At 39.6% G+C, this 23,490-nt stretch overlaps 1 protein-coding gene across 1 annotated transcript in view; it reads right to left on the bottom strand.

The window, feature by feature from the left end:
- LOC140484852 (solute carrier organic anion transporter family member 3A1-like) overlaps positions 1 to 23,490 on the bottom strand; it is a 314,802-nt gene that overhangs the window by 271,516 nt on the left and 19,796 nt on the right. The window contains exon 3 of the mRNA XM_072583601.1: positions 8,510 to 8,975. Coding sequence (XP_072439702.1) covers positions 8,510 to 8,975 — 466 coding nt within the window. The remainder of the gene's footprint in view (positions 1 to 8,509; positions 8,976 to 23,490) is intronic.

Here is a 23,490-nt window from a genome sequence, read left to right on the forward strand (position 1 = left end):
AGGGATAGGATTTATGAGTATCTGGAAAGACACTGCTTGATTAGGGACAGCCAGCATGGATTTGTGAGGGGTAGGTTTTGCCTTACAAGTCTTATTGAATTCTTTAAGGAGGTGACCAAGCATGTGGATGAGGGTAGAGCAGTGGATGTAGTGTACATGGATTTTAGTAAGGCATTTGATAAGGTTCCCTGTGGTAGGCATATGCGGAAAGTCAGGAGGCATGGGAAAGTGGGAAATTTAGCCAGTTGGATAGAGAACTGGCTAACCGGTCGAAGTCAGAGAGTGGTGGTAGATGGTAAATATTCAGCCTGGAGCCCAGTTACAAGTGGAGTTCCGCAGGGATCAGTTCTGGGTCCTCTGCTGTTTGTAATGTTTATTAATGACTTGGAAGAGGGAGTCAAAGGGTGGGTCAGTAAATTTGCAGACGATACGAAGATTGGTGGAGTTGTGGATAGTGAGGAGGGCTGTTGTCAGCTGCAAAGGGACTTAGATATGATGCAGAGCTGGGCTGAGGAGTGGCAGATGGAGTTCAACCCTGTCAAGTGTGAGGTTGTCCATTTTGGAAGGACAAATAAGAATGTGGAATACAGGGTTAACGGTAGGGTTCTTAGTAAGGTGGAGGAGCAGAGGGATCTTGGGGTCTATGTTCATAGCTCTTTGAAAGTTGCCACTTAGGTTGATAGAGCTTGTAAGAAGGCCTATGGTGTATTAGCATTCATTAGCAGAGGGATTGAATTCAAGAGTCGTGAGGTGATGTTGCAGCTGTATAGAACCTTGGTAAGGCCACATTTGGAGTACTGTGTGCAGTTCTGGTCACCTCATTTTAGGAAAGATGTGGAAGCTTTGGAGAGGGTGCAGAGGAGATTTACCAAGATGTTGCCTGGAATGGAGAATAGGTCATACGAGGATAGGTTGAGAGTGCTAGGCCTTTCCTCATTGGAACGGCGAAGGATGAGGGGTGACTTGATAGAGGTTTATAAGATGATCAGGGGAATAGATAGAATAGACAGTCAGAGACTTTTTCCCCGGGTACAACAGAGTGTTACAAGGGGACATAAATTTAAGGTGAAGGGTAGAAGGTATAGGGGGGATGTCAGGGGTAGGTTCTTTACCCAGAGAGTGGTGGGGGCATGGAATGCACTGTCTGTGGGAGTGGCAGGGTCAGAATCATAGGTGACCTTTAAGCAGCAATTGGATAGGTACATGAATAGGTGCTTAGGCTAGGACAAATGTTCGTCACAATATCGTGGGCCGAAGGGCCTGTTCTGTGCTGTATTGTTCTATGTTCTATGTTCTATGCTTTCCTTTATTGGTCAGAGTATTGAGTATAGGAGTTGGGAGGTCATGTTGCAGCTGTACAGGACATTGGTTAGGCCACCGTTGGAATATTGCATGCAATTCTGGTCTCCTTCCTAACGGAAAGATGTTGTGAATCTTGAAAGGGTTCAGAAAAGATCTACAAGGATGTTGCCAGGGTTGGAGGATCTGAGCTACAGGGAGAGGCCGAACAGGCTGGGGCTGTTTTCCCTGGAGCATCGGAGGCTGAGGGGTGACCTTATAGAGGTTTACAAAATTATGAGGGGCATGGATAGGATTAATAGACAAAGTCTTTTTCCTAGGGTCGGGGAGTCCAGAACTAGAGAGCATAGGTTTAGGGTGAGAGGCGAAAGATGTAAAAGAGACCTAAGAGGCAACTTTTTCACACAGAGGGTGGTACATGTATGGAATGAGCTGCCAGAAGATGTGGTGGAGGCTGGTATAATTGCAACATTTAAGAGGCATTTGGATGGGTATATGAATAGGAAGGGTTTGGAGGGATATGGGCTAGGTGCTGGCAGGTGAGACTAGATTGGGTTGGGATATCTGGTCGGCATGGACGGGTTGGACTGAAGGGTCTGTTTCCATGCTGTACATCTCTATGACTCTATAATTGCAATGTGTTACAATTTACGCCACACATATCTTTCTCTCAGTCATTGACATTTCTTCTCGAAATTTTATTTAAGTTTTTTCTGCTGATTCTAAAAAGATGGCAGTGAAGGAAGATATAACTTTATGAAGTGGGTGAGTAAAGCACACTAGACAGGAATGCAGCTGCCAAAATTGATAAACATAATTCATGTACAGGTTGGGATTGAAACAATGAAAATCTAGTCATAAAAATCTAGTAATGTGTCAGTGGGTTGTATTTAAATAAAAATAAGATTACATTTCAATTTGTAACTTGATTGCAAAATTCACAGGGTAAAATCTGTTGAAAATTTGCAAAAAAAAATTCAATTTTATAGCAATATTACAAATTAAGAAGCTTCAGAAAATGATAATTGCAATAAACTGACTTCAATTTCAATGGATAATGAAACATTGAAGTTGTGCTTAAACAAGCAATTAATGAATTAGTACTTGCGGAGGTAAACATTAATTAACTGCACAAGTTAAAATCTTGATAACAGACTTAAGTCTGATTAAGGCTGTAAACATTCTTAAAGTATTAACCATTGAGTTGCTGTGTTTGTCCTGCAAATGCTGGAAATCCAAAATGAAAACAGAAAATACTGCAGGTCAGTCAACATTTATGGAGAAAAAAGCAATGTTGGTGGATGGAATTTACATAACATGGAGGGATCTCACCCACCGACTGGAGAAATAGAGAGAACCCAGCATTATTTCATTCTGTCAAACCTGACACTATTCCCAGCTGATCTGTTATCTGTTTATCATCCTGATATTTGGTCAGCATGGATGAGTTGGAACAAAGGGTCTGTTTCCTTGCTGTATATCTCTATGACTCTAAAACTCCTACTGCAACCAAACTCTTTGGGCATATTTATTGCACATAAAAACTTTACTGCACATAAAGATTAAAAAGTTGAACTTTGTGTTTAATCAGTAACTGATGGCCAATTAAAATTAAGGCAGAGTCAGGGAATTAATGATTCTAATAAGATGTGAATCAAAAGGAGGGTGATGTAATAGGTACTAGCCATTTAGAAAAGTACAAACAAAACATAAGATGTTTTAGATCAGAAAAAAGTGCTAAATAAATGCAAGTCTTCTGTTTTCTATTTTTATCATCAAGACCAATCAATTTGTTTGTTGCTCTTCTATTGGATTCAATATCCAATCTCTCCAAAACAAGTTTAATAACAGGAGACACAATTGAAATATATCAAGCTTCCTTCTGGCAATATTTTTAAACTCCAAGCCATCTGACATTAAATAGAAAATAAACTGCCTCAAACTTGTAGTTCAGCTGGTAACTTGCTTATTCACACTTGCCTCTGGCTCTCAAAGGCACTAGATGCAAGTGCTACTCCCCACTGTTGTGGACAAAAATAAAAGTTGGCACTCCAGCATATTACCAAGAGTGTGCTGTCCTTTCAGAGGAGTTGTCTTTTGAATGAATCATTCAACACAGGTTCGGTCTACCCTTCACAAGGAAAAAGTCTCATTGACTTATGTTAAAGAAGAGCTGTGGTTTTATTCCTGATGCCTTGGTGAATATTTATCTGTCAGTCAACATCATACAAATCAGGTTATCACTTTGCTGTTTGTGAGTTACTGCGCATAATCTTGTGATTCAGGCCCTACTCAAACATTCTTGGCAATTGATGTCTTTTCCTCACTCTTGTTGGATTCAAAATCTAGAATTACTCACCTAACCACATTGTGGGAGCACTATAAATACAAGGACAACATTAGTTGAAGGTGAGATTTCACTAATATCTTCTTAGGCAACAAGGGTTGGATAATAAATGTGACTTTCCAAACTGCAATTACAACCCTGAAGAAGAGTTTAAAATTAAGGATGTGGTTTTGATGTATGATATATGAACAGGTCACAGATTCATGTCATTTGTCCCAACTCAAAATGCATTTTGTTTTTAATTATCTGAAAATGATAGCGTTTAAACTTGCGTAAATAATTGTTTAAATTCTTTGATATATGGGTATCACTGACTAAGCCAGATCTATTTCCCATCTCTAATTGCCCTCGAGACAATGATGGTTCAAACCTTTTAAACTGTTGCAGTCGATCTGGTATAGGGACTCTCAAAATGTTATTAGGAAGAGAGTTAAAGTATTTTGATCAAGTGATAGTGAAAGAATGGAGATTTAGTTTCAAATTCAGCTGGCATATGGCCTGGAGGGAAATTTGCTGCAGTTGGCATTCTTAGTGTCTGCTATCATTGTCTTACTGGGTGGTAGAGGTTTGGGTTTGGCAGGTACGGTCATAGGGGCCTTGATGAGTTTGTGGAGTGCATGTTATAGATAGCATAAAGATCATATTCCATGTTATCACATTCTTGATTTGTATCTTGTAGATGGTGCACAGGCTTTAGGAAGTCAGGACAAAAGTTTTTAATCTCAGAATTATAGGACTCTAACCTGCTCTTAGTCATAGAGTCAGAGTTGTACAGCATAGAAACAGACCCTTCAGTCCATTTTGTTCATGCTGACCAGATATCCTCGATAACTTTACTCTCATTTGCCAGCATTTGGTCCTATCCCTCTAAACCCTCCCTATTCATATGCCCATCCAGATGCCTTTTAAATGTTGTAATTGTACCAGCCTCCACCACGTCCTCTGGCAGCTCATTCCATACACCACACTGAGTGAAATAATTGCCCCTTGGGTCTCTCTTAAATCTTTCCCCTCTCATTCCAAACTTATGCCCTCTAGTTTTGTACTGTCACATACCAGAGAAAAGACCTTGTCTATTTACCCTATCCACGGCCCTCAAGATCTTATAATCCACATTAATCTATAATCTATAATCCTCAGCCTCCAACACTCCAGAGAAAATAGCCCCAGCCTATTTAGTCTCTCCCTTCAGCTCTAACTTTCCAACCCTTGCAACATCCTTGTAAATCCTTTCTGAACGCTTTCAAGTTTCCAACATCCTACCTGTAGCAGGGAGACCACAACTGCACACAGTATTCCAAAAGTGGCTGAATTAATGTCCTGTATAGCCTCAGCATGACCTCCTAACACCTATACTCAATGGGCTGACCAATTAGGGCAAGCATACCAGATGCCTTCTTCACTGTCCTATCTACCTGCAACTCCTTTTTTAAGGAACTATGAACCTGCAGTCCAAGGTCTCTTTGTTCAGCAACACTCCCCAGGACCTTACCATTAAGTGTATAAGTCCTTCTGTGATTTGCCTTTTCAAAATGCAGCACCTCACTTGTACTTACAGCATGTACACAACAAGTCCAGTTCAGTTTCAGGTCAATGGTAACAAAACGTTGACAATGGCATAATTCAGCATATGTATTGCCATTAAAAGTCGAGGGAAAATGTTAAATTCTCTTATAATTAAACATTAACTATTTTAAGTAGAAATGCTAATTGCTTGTCATTTAATGGTGAAAATGTTTTCCATTAAAGCTTTACGAGAAGTGATGATAATTTGTGGTGGGGTGGACTGCAGATTGAGAAAATTTGCAATATCTGACCTAAGTTTCAAAAACATAATGCCATGCATTTCTTCTCATTAAACGCTTCAGAAGTACTGTCCCTTTGAAACACCAGAAGCAGTGGAAATTGAAAAGCATTTGTTTGTACTGGTTTTGACCTCAACTGAGAAAAGCTTTATACTGGTTACTAACAGATGATGAACAGTTATTTTTAAAAGGCATGATTATTTTCCACAAGAAAATTTGTCTTTCATGAAAAGCATTGTAACTGAGTAAAAGAAGACTATTGAATCATACAATTTTACAGTACAGAAGGAAGCTATTCAATCCATCGTTTCTGTACTAGCTCCTGAAAGATCTACCCAGCTAGTCTCATTCTCCAGCCCTATCTGAATTCATCACTTTTAAATATATATTCAGTTATCTTTTGAAACATTATATGGAATCCACCTCCAACACTTTTCCAGGCAATGCACTGCTAATAGAGTATTAACAATCCTTTGAGTAAAGAAGTTTCTCCACATCTCATTCCTAGCTGTCTTGCTGACAATCTTGAAACTAGGACCCCTACTGTCAAACTTCTACTTCTTCATGCACCTTTCTAGTAATGCAAGGTGATTATGCATGTTCTGACAGTAAGTGCCCACAATTAACCATAAGTACCTTTACTAATTGAATATTTCTCTTCACAATAATCCATTGGACATGTCTCCTAGATTTCCACCCTCACATACTCCATCCTTTCCTCACAATCTACAATTAAGAATCTCATCAACATTTTGTTTTTAAAACTGAGGCCATCTGTTCAGCTACCTGCGCATTCCTTTTTTTTAACACCACTTCTTTCAAACCAAAACAAACCACATTCTCTGCACAGATAAGCATCATTTCCTTCCTGAGATCTTTCAGCAGCTCTAATTTGTGAAACTGCTATTTAAGTAAACACTCGATAATACAGTTTAAGATTTGATTAAAGAGGACTAGAAGTTGAAGCTGTTCATCTACATTGATCAGAACTGGGACATAAGAGACAGACTTCGACACCTTGTTGTACAATATGAGAAGAGGGGGCTGATTGGTTGGGCCATCATTAACATTGAGATGCAGCAAGAACAATTAATGGTCAAACTCAATGCTCATACCAGGAAGCAAGATTTTGATTGGTCAAAGAGTTGCCATGGCTGTGCAACAGAGGTTGGCTGTCTCAATTACCTTTTTTCCCAGTAAAAGATGGAAATTTGTATAAATTCCTTTTGCCTACATAAAACAGGGACCTGAATATTTTATGCACAGAGTTTTAAACACAGGCAAATGTATCACACTGTGGGCCTGACTGATGATTTAAAATTGGTTTCTGGTGAACTGTTAGCATAGTCTTGACTTTTTCCAAAAGCAGAATCATATCTAAAGGTGGATATACCTTTCTGAGGCTTACAAGCAGATTGGTTGAGCACGAGCAGCATATTACCTGCGGTGAATGTTGTTTGATATGGTCTGCCAGTCTAAATACCTGGCATCACACTGGCACTGAAACTCGTATATCACATTATTCATTTGTGTGGTAAGATAAATATGTTTTTGGCTTAGCAACATCCTGATAGTGCAGAAAACCAGCCATGCATTTACTGCAAAGTGGCAGTGTGAGACAGCTAGCTTCACCTACTGTTCTAAAAGTTTAGACACCTTGCCCTTCCAGGACAAACTAAGGTAGACTAGACACCACTCAGGATCAGAAGTGGTGGACAAGGGCACTTTCATGAGTTTGATGTATGCAGCAAGTGATGGTTTGTGCTGTGTATCCATTATTATATCAGACAATTTTGATATATCCTATCTCATTCAGCTGAACAGGTGGCTAGGGCACTATGTAGGCAATAAGAATGATCTTATAGGATTGGAGGAATCCCAGTGTGTCCATTGACTGGTGAACATAAGTTTTCAGTAGGTAGTAGTTAAGAATCGATTTTTTGACTTCTCAACTGATGACCCATGAGGTTGGACCCTATCACATATATCACCAGGCAGATTACCATTCATGTGCAAGTCTAACAAGCACCTCTGAAGCATAACTGATGGTCATGAAAACTGGCAAGTCCTGTAGTTATGAATTTGGAACTCTCATTAAGTACAATGTTCCTGCTATTGGAAATCATTTATTAAATCACCCGGACTGCACCAAGAGTTACATCACAAGCCAATTTTAAATGCCAGCCAGGTTTGCAGTGCGACGCATTTATGTGTGCTCAAAGCTACATACATAAATACTGTTTTATGCAATGGAATTTGTGCAAATGTTGCACCTTTTTCAGAAAAAAAGGTCACTGAGCCAGCCAAACTCTGCTACAGCGCCTTGACAATGCAGTGATGAGTCAGATATCAACCTGCCTGGTCTGACAATTAAGACTGACAATGAACTTTCTCGTTGCATCTCTATGTCAGTGATGATCCAACCAATCAGTACCATCTCTCATGCTGGAAAAAGGGTGTCTCTTTTTTCAGTCTGTTTCTTATGTCCTAGTTCTGATGCCTACAAGTGAAAATACTTCAATTCCTTGTCTCCTTCAAGCTACTGCCATTTATTTGCTAGCATAATCCTGCAACTTTAATGGAATTCAAAATAAGTAACAGCGTTTTTGTTAGAATATCAAAAACTTCCAGTATAAAATAGCTCTGACTATGATGAATGCTGAAAGTGTGTTGCTGGAAAAGCGCAGCAGGTCAGGCGCTGTAAACAGCACATTTTCAACACATTCCAGCAACACATTTTCAGCTCTGATCTCCAGTATCTGCAGTCCTCACTTTCTCCTGACTATGATGAAGTCAGCTTTTTCCTTTAGACCCACAGAAAGAATAGCGAGGTCTTGCCTTTGAATAAATTCAGTCTGGATCGACTTAAGTGTATGTCAGCTATACCGTGTTTCTAACCACTATCCATACACAAGGTAGGTAAATGACATATCAGCTAAGTTACATGTAGCCATTGCCTCAACACATTAAATATGTACTGTACATATCCAAGTACAAAATAAGCTGATAACAATAAACATTCTTCAGTGAAAATGAGAATGACAAAGAAAGTACTTACCTATATAAAGTGATGAATCTCTCTTTCGAACATGGTCATCAATGTAGGAGACACCAAGTGGTTGAATTGGGGTTGCACCAGCCCCAATGATAACCTGAGCCACAATAACCAACACATACATCATGTTTGTTGTTTCTGTTTCTGCACACGTCTTGAGATTTTTCTCCTTTGCCAATTGTTGTTCTTCCAATGAAAGGTTTGCCATGCAGGTGTCCTTCAACGCTGAAGTATCCACCTGCTTATATTGATACTGATGACTTAGAAACTCTGGCAGTGCACAAAACAAAGAACCAATGGCCATTATGATCCCACCACACCCTATCAGGCGTGGTCGATGTCCTTTGCCACCAAAGTAGCTCACCAATAAAATTATCATGAGGTTTCCAATCTCAAAGCTGCTTGCAATTACTCCTAGTTCGGTACTATGTAGATCGAAACGCCTCTCCAGAGTTGTTAGAATACTGACCTGTAGAAAACATGAGAAAGAACTGTAAAAATTGAAAACTGAAAAGACAATTAGAGTTAAGCTAACAACTTGGTTTAATGTTTATTTATGGTGAGACTTGAATGCTTGTTAGCACAGACATGTTGTAATACACGATCATTATATATTATATGTCTCGTGTAAATGAATCGTTAATGGAGTGCCATTTTATTTGTGTATGCAGTTCAGCCTTTCCTATCTGCTATTTCTGACCATGACACTGATTGTATTCTGAGTGTACCAATAACTGGTATTACTAAAGAATATATGGCATTCCCCTGCTGGTGATTATGGATGTGTGACAGCAAATAAAATCCAGTAGAACTTCCTAGTGCATACCCCCCCACGCTAATCTGTTCAAAATTTAACAGGGAATGAGGTGTGTAGAAGTTGTCGGCAGGCACATCCTACCTTGAGATTATTGAGGCCATTAATTGGTCAATTAGTGGTCAGGTAATAGTCTAATCCACAGCGGTTATTACTTTATCAATGGCCAGGGAGACTTGATGTATTAGGGCATAGTTCTGAAAAAAATTCATGTTCAAGTTGTATTAGTTCCACCCAATTTTATGATGTCAAACATAGTTTTTGGATGGAGACAAGACATTCTACACTTCATTGTGAACAGATGCGTTCTGCAGTGCTCCCAAGTCTCCTTAATAAATATACCTGTCTAGTAATGTAACCTGTACTTGTTACTATTTGTTATGGAATCAACCATCTCATTAACTAAGGATTCACCAGTGGTCTATCCTCAACACTGATAATTAGACAGACCCCAGAATAATATAGACAAATGAGGATTGAGTCACTTGAAACAACACTTGCACTTGGTTGAGGTGGCAGATACAACTTGCCAACAGCAGCAGTCAGGGTAAACACCACATGGTAACAGCAGTGTGGATTCAAATTCACCTTGAGGAGAAAGTTCCAAACTAGTGAGAACAATTTCATGAAACAAAGCACATTTAGCATTTTAAAAGCAAGAATTTGTTAAGCAGAGGTTTACTGCTTTTGGTCTCTGTACCAAAGGATATAGAAGAGTGCAGCTAAGGTTCACTAGGCTAATAGCGGTAATCACAGGACTGTCCTATAAGGAGAGGTTGGTTCAACTGGGCCTATATATACTACTGCTTAGAAGGATGAGTGGAAATCTGACTGAAATATCAAGTTCTAACAGGGCTTGACAGGCTAGATGAAGAGTTTTTTTCCCCCCCCGGTTAGAGCATCTAGAATAAGGGAACACAGTCTCAGGATACAGGGTAGGATTTGGGACTGAGATGAGGAAAAATAACTTCACTCAAAGGATAGTGAAGCTGTGGAATTCTCTACCACAGAAGGCTGTAGAGGCCAAGTCACTAAATATATTCAAGAAACAGTTAAATAAATATTTAGATTTTATAGGCAGGGTGAGCCAAAAGCGGAAATATGGAATTAATGCAGAGTAAGGTTGAAGAGCTGAATGGTCCACTCCTGTTCCTAGTTTCTATGTTTCAAAGACACAGATAATCAATTTAAAGCTGAATCACAACTATCAAGAGAGTGCAACAGCAATAGAAGCAACAACAGAGCAATCTCAGTTTCCCTTCATCAAGAAGCTCTTAAACATTGCAGTGAAAAGAGGGTAGGCTAGGAAAAGACGGAAAAGGACAAAAAAAGAACAAAACAGAACAAAATAGAGCAGAATGGAAAAAACACGTAAGGAAGAAACTGAAGCCTTAGCAAAGGAGGTTTTATCAGGAGCAAGAGATGGCTTTAGGTGTAAAGTTTCTAACCATTTTTAAATCTAATAACTTGCAGAATTACATTTTACTTTGCTCAAAAACTGCATTAATCTATGTAAGATTCTGTAAATCCGTTTTTTAGATTAGAATCAGTCTAACCAATGTGGCACAGACAGTCTCACACAGAGCAGCTCACGCCTTAAATACACTATCTGGGACAATATGACACCAGTTGTTTAAGTTCACTTGAGAATGTAACTTCTAAAAACGTTTTGCAATTTACATATGAAAGAACTAAAACCAACATGGTCATTCTAAAAGATGAGAGACTTAACGAACAATCCAGGTCTTTTTCAATATATAATTTCAATCGCATCACACTTTTGCTATAAATTCTGTGTCTTATGATCTTATACTCCACAACCACCTGATGAAGGAGCAATGCTCCGAAATCTAGTGCTTCCAAATAAACCTGTTGGACTATAACCTGGTGTTGTGTGATTTTTAACTTTGTACACCCCAGTCCAACACCGGCATCTCCAAACATAAATCTAGTGGAAGAGTCTTACCAAGATTTACAGAGGATGGGACTCCGTAATTAAACTGAAATTTCAAGGGAAAGCTTTATAAAGGATGCAGTTAGATAACTTTATTTTAAAATTTGTGTAGAAGAAAGTGGAAAACTGGAAAAGGCAGGGATCTATTGATTTTTCTCAGGAGAGAGAGGGTAATTCCATTTTAGCTACAGAATCTGAGCAAGGTGGGAAGCTACCACCTTGATCACAAAAAGGTGAGAAGACCCAAAAAAAAGGTGGAAATCCTTCAGCAGAATGGAGGCACAGTATTACAAAGAAACAGAATTTTGAACCTTGAAAACACTTGATCACTACAGAACAACTAGTAACACAACTTAAAGCTTTACTGAACAATTTTATACAATATCATAAAAATTTAGAATTTAAAAGCACAAGCAAACAAAGAAAACATCACAGAGAGCCTTGCAAGCTCTGCAGTAATTCAGTTTAGAACAACATTGATGAATACAAGAATATAAGCTTAAAGAACAGCAGATTAAATGCAGCATGGAAATGATACAGGTTAAAATGGTGTCACGGTTCTAATAATTAATAAGCACATTGAGAAGAAATGGAAAGTGACATAATACTTCCTCAAAGATTGCAGGTCAGAGATGAACCATATAGAACACAAGATTGGATTTCCTGGAAAAAGACTTTTCCCAAGATATGGAATGGCTTCAAAATTGAAAACAATGTCTGAAGTTCATCAAGTGAATTCAGCATTGTGTTCAGCGGGTCTCACTGTGGGTGGTATTATTAATTCTCAAAATATTAAAAGAGAGTACAGATACTTTTGAAGAGGTAAAAACAGGATGCTACATTGATAAAAAAAACTTCTATTTGAGAACAATGACAATTCTTGAAAAAGCAACTTTCAAGGGAACCCAATGACAATGTCATCACTCACCTCCAAGATCAGTGGAAAACTGTGAGTATGGGATTCAGATAAAAGCTCATAGAAGATAGAAGTATTGTTGGAACTATTGATGGAGATTGTCAGATTTCCTTCAGTCCAAAGAATACATGAAGCATGAAGTTATTCAGATCATGCTGGAAGCAAAGCCCAAAGGATTCACAGACTGATCCTGAGAGGAGAATATCATTCCGAGCTCAGGAGAACAACAGAGTTTATTCACTTTGTAAAATATGGACATTCAAACCAACATAGAAAAGGACTCGGTAAAAACAATGACTGTAGATGCTGGAAACCAGATTCTGGATTAGTGGTGCTGGAAGAGCACAGCAGTTCAGGCAGCATCCAAGTAGCTTCGAAATCGACGTTTCGGGCAAAAGCCCTTCATCAGGAAAGCACTAGATATTAAGAACCTGTATCAGCACTGTGGGATAACAATGCCTACTATGACCTAAGAATGACACATTTGCAAAGCTGTAGGTCATTTTCAAGAGACACGAAAAATTAAGATGAAGTTTCAGAATGGCAGAAACATTGGCGATCAGGCATGAGAAAAGTTCAAATCTCTGCAACACCTAACACCATAATTAAAGATACGTGCATTAGATTAAGCATGTCCATTTGGAGGTATTCCTAGCAGAACCTGCAGATCTAGATGAACCAGAACACACAGAACATATTTATATCAATTAGTAATCAATTAATTTTATGTTGTTACTGTTGAATCAGATTAAGATACTATGGCTAAAAAAACATAATTAATAGCTATGGAGATGAGACTATATCTGGAATAGTTGTGGAATATACACTTGATTAACTGTCAAGAACATAGACGTTATACAGATTACATCAAAATACAATGCATAGAAGAGAAATGAAAATGTATATATTGTACCCAATCAAAAATTTCATTTCTGAGTTTGCACACATGTCACTGGCAACCTCATCAGGTAATTTGGAGGAGATTGATCACCTCCCAGAGAATAATTGGTCCATGAACAAATCATTATTGATCATCTAGTTAAGGGGCAACTGGAAGAATACTTAATTAGGTTTCTTTGTCTCATGGTAGGACCCAAACAGATGAAATAATTCACTGAGATTACTTATATTGGCATAAGAGCACTCTTTAGCATTGTGCACACAGAGGAAGTCACAAACTTTACTGGACTAATAGAAACATCCAATCCTCTGCTTTCCAAACTGAAATGTTAATGCCAGTAACAAAGAATCTGTTGAATTGGCAGTCATCTGCAGTAATATGATTGAAGTCTGGAAAATTCTATTTACGTCATCAATCAACAACAGAGTGCAACAGAAGATATCCAACTTGATCAACAAATTGAGGGAGTTGGGTTCTATTCAACTCCATGTGAACCAGACCAGTGCCTTCAGATACAGAATATGGCCAAACAGAACAAAAGTTCTTGTCTAAGCATCCAGGATGATGCATGCTAGGAAGTTAGCATAAGAGTGCTGCCTCACATTGTCCACAATGTTAACACATGGTCAACAGAGCATCCATCTTCTATGATGGACATTCATGAGTACAAACGTTCCCCAGATAATACTATGAGATAACAATCTGAGTTAGCAGAGAAGATTTCCTATGCAAAGGCAATTCAAGAGATTAACGATTCTTCAGATAAGGAAATTGACCTATAATTGTCTACAAGAAACAACATCATCTGCAAGTGGCATTAAAGAGATAAAGGCAGAGAAATATTCTACAGATATAAACCAGGGTCAATAGTCCTTACGCAGGAGAACAACAATCCTTACAAATCAGAAAATAATATGTTCTGGGAAAACTTTTGAAATAATCAGACCACCTGCATTTGTGAAATCAGGGAAGGTGAAGTAGCTGTAAAAGTAAAATAATAATATACATGTCTAATACAAAATGACATAGTTATGGGAAAAATAATAAAAAATACAAATGAAAACCATTAAAAAAGCATTAGTGACAATAAATTTCTATTACTATTATTATTATTAGTGGGAGATGTTACATATAGACAGAAAAAGAGTAGGAAGGCAGTGCAGGTGTCCCGTGCAGTCATCTCCCTCCAAAACAGGTATACCATTTTAGATACTGTTGGGGGAGATGGCTCACCAGGGGAGGGCAGCAGTTGTCAAGATCATGGCACTGCTGTTCAGAAGGGCGGGTAAAAGACTCGTAGGGTCACAGTCATAGGGGATTCTATTGTGATGGGAGTAGATATGCGGTTCTGTGGCTGAAAACGGGATTTCCAGGTATGTTGCCTCCCAAGTGCTCGGATCAGGGATGTCACTGATCGGCTGCAGAGCATTCTAAAGAGGGAGGGTGAACAGCCAGTTGTCTTGGTGCATATAGGCACCAACGATATAAGTAGAAAGCGAGATGAGGTCCTGAAAGAAGAATTCTGGGAGCTTGGTGAGAAGTTAAAGGAGAGGACCTCAAAGGTAGTAACCTCGGGATTACTACCAGTGCCATGTGCTAGCCAGTGTAGAAATGAAGAATATAGGCAGGATGAACATGTGGCTTGAGAGATGATGTAGGAGGGAGGGATTCAGATTTGTTGGACATTGGGACCGGTGCTGAGGAAGTTGGGACTATTACAAAAGGGATGGTCTACATCTGAACCAGTCCGGAACCGATGTCATTGAGGGAGTTTCTACTGTTGGAGAGGTTTTAAACTAATGTGGAGGGGACTGGGAACCAGAAGAGAAAAAAAGTAGGCAGCGAGGTGGAGACTGGAGACGGTAAGAATTATGAAGATAGCACTAATAAAGGGAAGAATAGGCAGAGAGCAGGTGAGCGCAAAAGAACTGGTGGCCTGAAATGCATCTATTTTAATGCAAGGAGTATAGCGTGTAAGGCAGATGAACTTAGGGCTTGGAGCGGTGCCTGGGAACATGATATTATTGCCATCACAGAGACTTGGTTGTAGGAAGGGCATGATGATTGGCGACTGAATGTTCCAGGATATAGATATTTCTGACAGGGCCGGGAGGGAAGTAAAAGAGGGGGTGGAGTTGCATTGCTGATCAGGGCCGATATCACGGCTGTGCTAAAGAAGGACACAATGGTGGTCTTGGCTAGTGAGGCATTATGGGTGGAGCTGAGAAATAAGAAGGGTGCGGTTACATTGTTGGGGCTGTATTATAGACCTCCCAACAGTGAGCGTGAGATAGAAGAACAAATAGGTAAACAGATTATGAATAGATGTAAAGGCAATAGAGTAGTGGTGATGGGAGATTTTAATTTTCCCAACATTGACTGGGATACACTTAGCGTCAGAGTCTGGATGTAGTAGAATTTGTACAAAGCGTCCAGGAGAGTTTTCTAGAGCAGTATGTCAATAGTCTGACAAGGGAAGGGGCCATACTGGACCTGGTACTGGGGAACGAGCCAGGACAAGTGGTAGAAGTTGCAGTGGGGGATTTCTTTGGGAACAGTGACCACAATTCTGTAAGTTTTATAATACTCGTAGATAAAGAAGAGAATGGTTCTAAGGGAAGAGTACTAAACTGGGCCAAGGCCAATTATATCAAAATTAGGCAGGAGCTGGGAAAGGTGCATTGGACACAGCTATTTGAAGGGAGGTCCACATTTGAGATGTGGGAGGCTTTCGAAGATAGGTTGACAGCATTGCAGGATAGGCATGACTCATTGAAGGGCAAGGATAGGAAGGGCAAGATTCGTGAATCGTGGATGACAGGAGAAATTGTACGATGAGCTAAGAGGAAAAGGGAAGTGTACGTAGTCTAGGCAGCTAAGAACAGAACGGGCCCTGGAGGAATATCAGAAGAGTAGGACAAGTCTTAAACAAGGAATCAAGCAGGCTAAAAGGGGTCATGAAATAGCTTTAGTTAGCAGAATTAAGGAAAATCCCAAAGCATTTTATTTTTATATAAGAAGCAAGAGGGTAATTAGAGAAAGGATTGGTCCACTAAAAGATAATGAAGGAAGGCTGTGTGCCGAACCTGAGAGAATGGGTGAGATTCTGAATGATTACTTTGCATCAGTGTTCACTGAGGAGATGAACATGATGAATCTTGAGATTAAAGATAGAAGTTTGATTAGTTTGGCAAGTAGGAAAGATATGTTGGGTATGCTAGAGGTTATTAAGGTGGACAAATCCCCAGGACGGGATGGAATCTATCCCAGGTTGCTGAGGGAGGTGAGAGAGGAAATAGCTGGGGCCCTGACAGATATCTCTGTGGCATCCCTAAATACAGGTGAGGTGCCGGAGGACTGGAAGGTTGCTCATGTTGTCCCCTTGTACAAGAAGGGAGTAGGGATATTCCGAGTAACTACAGACCAGTGAGCCTGACATCAGTAGTGGGGAAGTTGCTGGAGAGGGTACTAAGAGATAGGATCTATTTATATTTGGAAAGGAATGAGCTTATTGGTGATGGGCAACATGGTTTTGTGCGGGGGAGATCGTGCCTTACCAACTTGATAGAGTTCTTCAAGGAAGTGACCAAGTTGTTAGATGAAGGAAGGGCTGTCTATGTCATATACATGGACTTTAGTAAGGCGTTTGATAAGGTTCCCCATTGTAGTCTAATGGAGAAAGTGAAGTCACAGGGTGTGCAGGGTGTTCTAGCTAGGTGGATAAATAACTGGTTGAGCAACAGGAGACAGAGAGTAGTAGTTGAAAGGAATTTCTCAAAATGGAGAAAGGTGACTAGTGGTCCACAGGGGTCAGTGTTGGGCCACTGTTGTTTGTGATATACATAAATGATCTGGAAGAGGACACTGTTGGTATGGTCAGCAAGTTTACAGATGACACAAAGATTGGTGGAGTAGCAGAAAGCATAAGGGACTGTCAGAGAACACAGGAGGATGTAGATAGACTATAAAGTTGGGCGGAAAAGTGGCAGATGGCTTTCAATCCAGACAAATGTGAGGTGATGCATTTAGGCAAGTCTAATTCTAGAGTGAATTATACAATGAATGGAAGAGCCTTGGGAAAAGTTGATGGCAGAGAGATCTGGGAGTGCAGGTTCATTGTACCTTGAAGGTTGCTGCACATGGGCTGATGGGCAGCACGGTGGCTCAGTGGTTAGCACTGTTGCCTCACAGCACCAGAGAACTGGGTTCAATTCCCACCTTAGGTCTGTGTGGAGTTTGCACTTTCTCCCTGTGTCTGCGTGGGTTTCCTCTGGGTGCTCTGGTTTCCTCCCACAGTCCAAAAATGTGCAGGTTAGGTGAATTGGCCATGCTAAATTGCCCGTAGTGTTAGGTAAAGGGGTAAATGTAGGGGAATGGGTGGGTTGCACTTAGGCAGGTCGTTGTGGACTTGTTGGGCCGAAGGACCTGTTTCCACACTGTAAGTAATCTAATCTAATCACAGGTGAATAGAGTGGGCAAGAAGGCATATAGTATGCTTGCCTTCATCGGACAGGGTATTTAGTATTAGAGCTGGCAAGTCATGTTAAAATTGTACAAGACAGGTTCTGCCGCATTTAGAATACTGTGTACAGTTCTGGTCGCCACATTACCAAAAGGGTATGGACACTTTGGAGAGGGCGCAGAGAAGGTTTATGAGGATGTTGCCTGGTATGGAAGGTGCTAGCTATGCAGAGAGGTTGAGTAGGTTAGGTTTATTTTCATTAGAAAAAAGGAGATTGAGGGGGGACCTGATTGAGGTTTACAAAATCATGAAGGGTATAGACAGGGTGGATAGAGACAAGCTTTTTCCCAGGGTGAAGGGTTCAATAACGAGAGGTCATGCTTTCAAGGTGAGAGGTGGAAAGTTTAAGGGGGATACACGCGGTAAGTGGGCATCTGGACTGCATTGCCAGCAGAGGTGGTAGAGGCAGGCATGGTAGATTCATTTAAGATGCGTCTGGACAGATGCATGAGTAGATGGGGAGCAGAGGGATACAGATGCTTAGGAATTGACCGACAGGTTTAGACAGTAGATTTGGATCGGCTCAGGCTTGGAGGACCAAAGGGCCTGTTCCTGGGCTGTAAATTTTTTTTGTTCTTTGTTCTCTTATAATGAAACTTCAATATTAAAGTTTCATTAGCTCCACCCAATTTGTTGATGTCACACAGTTTTTAGATGGAGATAAGGAGTTCAACATTTGGCTTCATAGGGAGAATATGTATTCTTCTGTCAAGCTCCAAATGTCCTTAGTAACTATACCTGACTAGCAATTTAAACTACATATTGCCATCATGCAATATGCCACCTTGTTAACCAAAATAAGAGGTCTTTTTTAGACTTATCAGAACTTACTCCTCTTTCACTGATAATGATATAAGTCCTAGATTTAGCATAATCAAAGGAGTATACGTGGCAGCAAACTACCTCAAACCTTTATCCTGTGCCATATATCAGTAGTGGTGACGGATAAAAGCACCGCAATCAAGGGAAACACAATGCTAGAATACTGGCAGTTTTACACCTTCTTTATGGGGCCTTTCAGCCTATCAGATACAGCTCCAACAAAATCATTCCCCTCTTTCATTGTATTTTCAGTTACCAGTTATTGTTATCAATCAGCCAACCCTACTATCGGCTGTGTATTACAGAGCCTGCTGAAGGTGGGGGATCCTTGCAATAGGACAAGTGCCCTTGTCCCTGCCTTCCTGCTCACCCCAATCTGCTGAACTGCCTCACACATTATGGTGGGTGGGGAGGCCGCAAGAAAAACTGCACGGTTTCACTTTTTCTCCATGGAGCTCATTGTAAAAAAAAATCTTTCGCTACTAACCAAATACAAAACTATTCCTTTGGAGACAGCATTCTGTACAGGAAAAAAGAGATGGGCTGGTTCATTTGCATCACTTGGAATAAATACAGATGTAACTAAGGTGATTAAAATTAAGTTTAAAATTAAATTAAAATTATATTTTATTATGATATTGCTCATGAACGAGAATAAATAAATCCAGGTTTGTATGAACATGAACAATATTATTTTACTGCAGACAGTGATTCTGAATCAGGAGCTGGAAAAGTACCACCTGTCTCTATTGGGATCCTAGGGATTAATTGAAGGGTTAGCGTTACATTGAAAGTAGGTTACATTGTTTGGATGACTCCCTTCCCAATCTCTCTTACCCTTCCACACTATGAAATTTCAGTAATGTCAGTCATCTTTCATGACATAGTATTTCAATTCTGACACCATTGTGTAAAGCCGAGTGTAGAGTCATAGAGTCATACAGCATGGAAACAGTCAATTCAGTCCAACTCGTCCATACTGACCAGGTTTCCCAAACTAGCTAGTGTCACACATGCCTTCATTTGGCCCATATCCCTCTTAACCTCTCCTGTTCATGTACCTGTCAAAACTTATTTTGAATGTTCTAACTGTAGAGTAGAATAGAACAGTCATTTATTGTCACATGTACCTCTTACAAAAGAAATACAGTATGAAGTGTTTAAGTCGCCATACCACAGTGCCTATGTTAGTAACACAAGGCATAGATAAGAAAAAAACATTTTAAAAAATTAAAACCAAGTCCATCTTAATTCAATTCCTAGGCTCCTGGTTTCGGGAAGACAGTACCGCTGTAAGATTGCCATGGCAGACTGCTGGAATACCAGGCTGCAAGACTCTACGGAAGCCACCACAAGGACCATGTCATTGCCAATCCTGCAAAGGAAGGTGTTGCAAAAGCCGCCCAAAGGATTCCAGGACTGCCAGATGCCAGGCTGAAACCACCTCAACACTGAAGCTGCCACCAGCCTCTGCCAACATAGCAGCCAATACCAGTTATCCAGTCCCGCTTGGGACACATCAGCTGCCTCACCACTGTTCTCCAGGTTCCGCTCCAGGGTCATCAGCTCCATCTATCACTTCCTCTGGCAGTTCATTTCACATACGAACCACCCTCTGTGTGAAAAAGTTGCCCCTCAGGTCCCTTTTCAATCTTTCTCCACTCAACTTAAAAATTGCCCTACCCAAGGGAAAAAATCTTTGCTATTCATCTTATCCATGCCCCTCATGATTTTATAAACCTTTATAAGGTCAAGCCTCAACCTCCAAAGTCCCTGTCTATCCAGTGTCTCCTTATAACTCAAACCCTCTATTCCTGGCAACACCCTTGTAAATTTTTTCTGAATCCTCTCTGATTTAATAATATCCTTCCTATAACAGTCAATTATTTTTGTGCTTTTTGAAATTGTGGTCTGAAATGAAGAAGTACTGTTTGAAGCCAGTGTATTTCTAGGATTGTTGCTTGGTTTGAAAGTAAGTAATTTGTAATCATTGTGAACATGTATGAACATGTAAGTATAGTTGTAGTGATCAGATCTCCATCAGCTCAGGAACTGTCTCTCTCTGTATTCTACAGTCAAAACCAACTTTAAACATGAAGAAATCCAGGTTATCTTTCTTTCAGCAGTTCTTGTAAGCTGTAATTATTGATAGACAATTCAGAGATCGTTGCAGAAAAGGAAGTAGGAGAAGAAACCTTTTCATTAGTTAGAAACAACTCAACAGATCTTGTGAGCAAAGACTACTGAATTACTTTTCTAGTTTCCCTCTGCCCATCTGTTTTTTCCTTGTCTACGACCACTGTCCATGTGTGTGAAAAGGAAGAATATAAAGGGATCAAGTTTTGATTAGTAGTGTTATATACCGATAGTTTATAAGTGTTTACCTGTAGCTAGAGTCTAACTACTTGAAGAAATAGTCAAAAATCACACCACATCGTGTTATAGTCCAACAGCTTTATTTGAAACCACAAGCTTTCGGAACTTCCACTCCTTCCTCAGGCAGTTCCAAAAGATTTGTGGTTTCAAATAAACCTATTGGACTATAATCTGGTGTCATGTGATTTTTTTTACTTTGTCCACCCCAGTCCAACACCAGTATCTCCACATCATGTAAGAAAAAGTAATTCCTGAGACCTTGTCCATGCTTTCTACTAACTTCAGTCTGAAAATCAGGTAAACTGGAGAATCATTATGTAGTTTTTAAACATCTTTAACTTTTGTGATGATCCTGTGAATAACGCAGCTTGATTTTCAGTGTTCTTAGTGAATCCCTAACAATTACAGACTTCCCTTATTTAAAAAAAAATGTTTTTGATCATAGCATAACTCAGATCCAAACAAAGTCTGTATTTTTTCAAATTCTCCAAATTCCACTTTGTTTCTCCTCAAGAGATCATTCAGTTCTGCTAAGTAAGTCATGTCACAGCAATACCACTTCTAGATTTGTTCTAATAGATTTTGGTGGTGTCAAAATATTCAAAGAAATACCGCAACACTTCTGAGTCCAGCCACAGTATAACAATTTGCTGGAGATATGGTGCAGGTCAGTTAGCATTTAAAAAGAAGTTGCTGTAGATGGGATACTGGGTGTTCTAATTAAAGGTCCAACACTGGAATTTTTTTATTTCTGCTTTTTGTGAATTGTCAATATTTTCATTCTACTTTCATGTTTGCAGTGTTGGTGTCTTTCATAGAATCTCTACAGTTTGGCCCAACTAGTCCACACCCACCCTCAGAACAATATCCCACCCAGACCCATTCCCCTAACCTACCCTATTACTCTACATTTACCCCCTGACTAATGCACTTAACCGACACATCCCTGAATACTACAAGCAATTTATCATGGCCAATTCACCTAACCTGCACATCTTTGGATTGTGGGAGGAAACCAGAGCACCCAGAGGAAACCCACACAGACAAGGGGAGAACATGCAAACCCCACACAGACAGTTGCCGAGGCCAGAATTGAACCCGGGTCCCTAGTGTTGTGAGGCAGCAGTGCTAACCACTGAGCCACTGCACGGTATACAAAACTAACTTCTGATATGAAGCCACATTTTCAGGAAGGGTGGTTCTGACAATCAGCCCACAATGCTTTAGTTTCATTTCTGACCTATATTTCTTGTAAATGCAGTTTACGTACTGGGGTGAATGATTACTCTCAATATTCCACTGGTTGAAAACTGGGCTTAAGAAAACATTTTCAGTTTCAGTATTTTAAATTCAGAAAATCTGCCCAAGGTGCTTTATAATGTCAGTTTGTTTCCAATGTTACCACTGGAAATATAAATTTTAGTTTCCACTGGCATTCTCCACAAGCATCATAAATGTCAATGTAATCTCAAAATACAATTAGGTTTCTATCAATATTATATAATAATGTTGTAAAATATCTGGCGTACTTGCCGAGGATATTTGTTTATGATAGTGATTCTTCCCTTCTGTCCCTACATTAACAATCTTCAGTTCTAAACTGGGCAGATCTACCTAAATTACATCAGATAAAAATGTTTGACGAGGTGTTCATTTCATCTTTGCCAACTCAGCATGCCCATTCATCAAATCAACTAGTTCATCTACCACTGCTAACTGTAAAAAGATTAATCCTCTCTTTTTCATAACAAACATGGGAATAAAACATCTGTGTGGCATGTACTATGTCAGGAATGTAGCCATATATATGTATGTATAAAGAGAAAAAGCAAAATCTGAAACAAATAATTTTCTGATATTCAGAGAGGAATTTAGCAGTTTACTTTTTTGTCTCAATTTGCCTGATAATAAACCATCACTACAGGTATTTATGTTTCAGAGATGGTGCTGACAAACCACTTGAGTTGCGTAGTTTTATAGTTTTCAGTGTTGTAATATTAACACAGTTCTCTGATGCTTTGTAAGAGGACAGTGTGCATAATACTGAACATGCTAAATAATATCGAGATTGTTGAGATACCACCACTCTATGGATCACTATCAAGGAGGTAATGACAATCTGATAAATAGATTATTCATTAGCCCTTGCCAAAAAGAAACAACAGAAATAGCTCTGTCATTCTTGCTTTTGTTGCAGGATTTAATCATGCTTTAAGTTTCATCCATAAAAAATTATTTTGCTATTTAATCCAAGAGCTCAATATTAGTTTTAGTGACTGATGTAACTATTGGCCTGTCCTGTTTTTCTCCAGGAAAGGGAAATTAATACAATTAATAGAATGCAAAATTTTATGCATGGTTTAACTTAAGGCCTATATGATGACATTACAACTGCAGAGGGCGCACATCTAGTCACAGTGCATGTATTAATGATATAGACCACATACCGTAACATACCACATTCTACACGCCTTGCTTAATTTTAATAGTCCTTCATATTCAGATCCAGAGTTGCACAATGGCTTCCCCAGCACCTTCCACCAAGCGTGGTGCAGCCACTGGAGTAGTAGTGTAAGTAGCACCAAGCAGGGCAAAGGCAGACACTAATGAAATGCAAAATGTGGAACAGTTCAGTTTTGTTCTTAATATTAGAAATTATGTTAAATAAAGTTATTATGG

Source organism: Chiloscyllium punctatum, chromosome 2 (genome assembly GCF_047496795.1).
Source record: "Chiloscyllium punctatum isolate Juve2018m chromosome 2, sChiPun1.3, whole genome shotgun sequence".
NCBI lineage: Eukaryota > Metazoa > Chordata > Chondrichthyes > Orectolobiformes > Hemiscylliidae > Chiloscyllium > Chiloscyllium punctatum.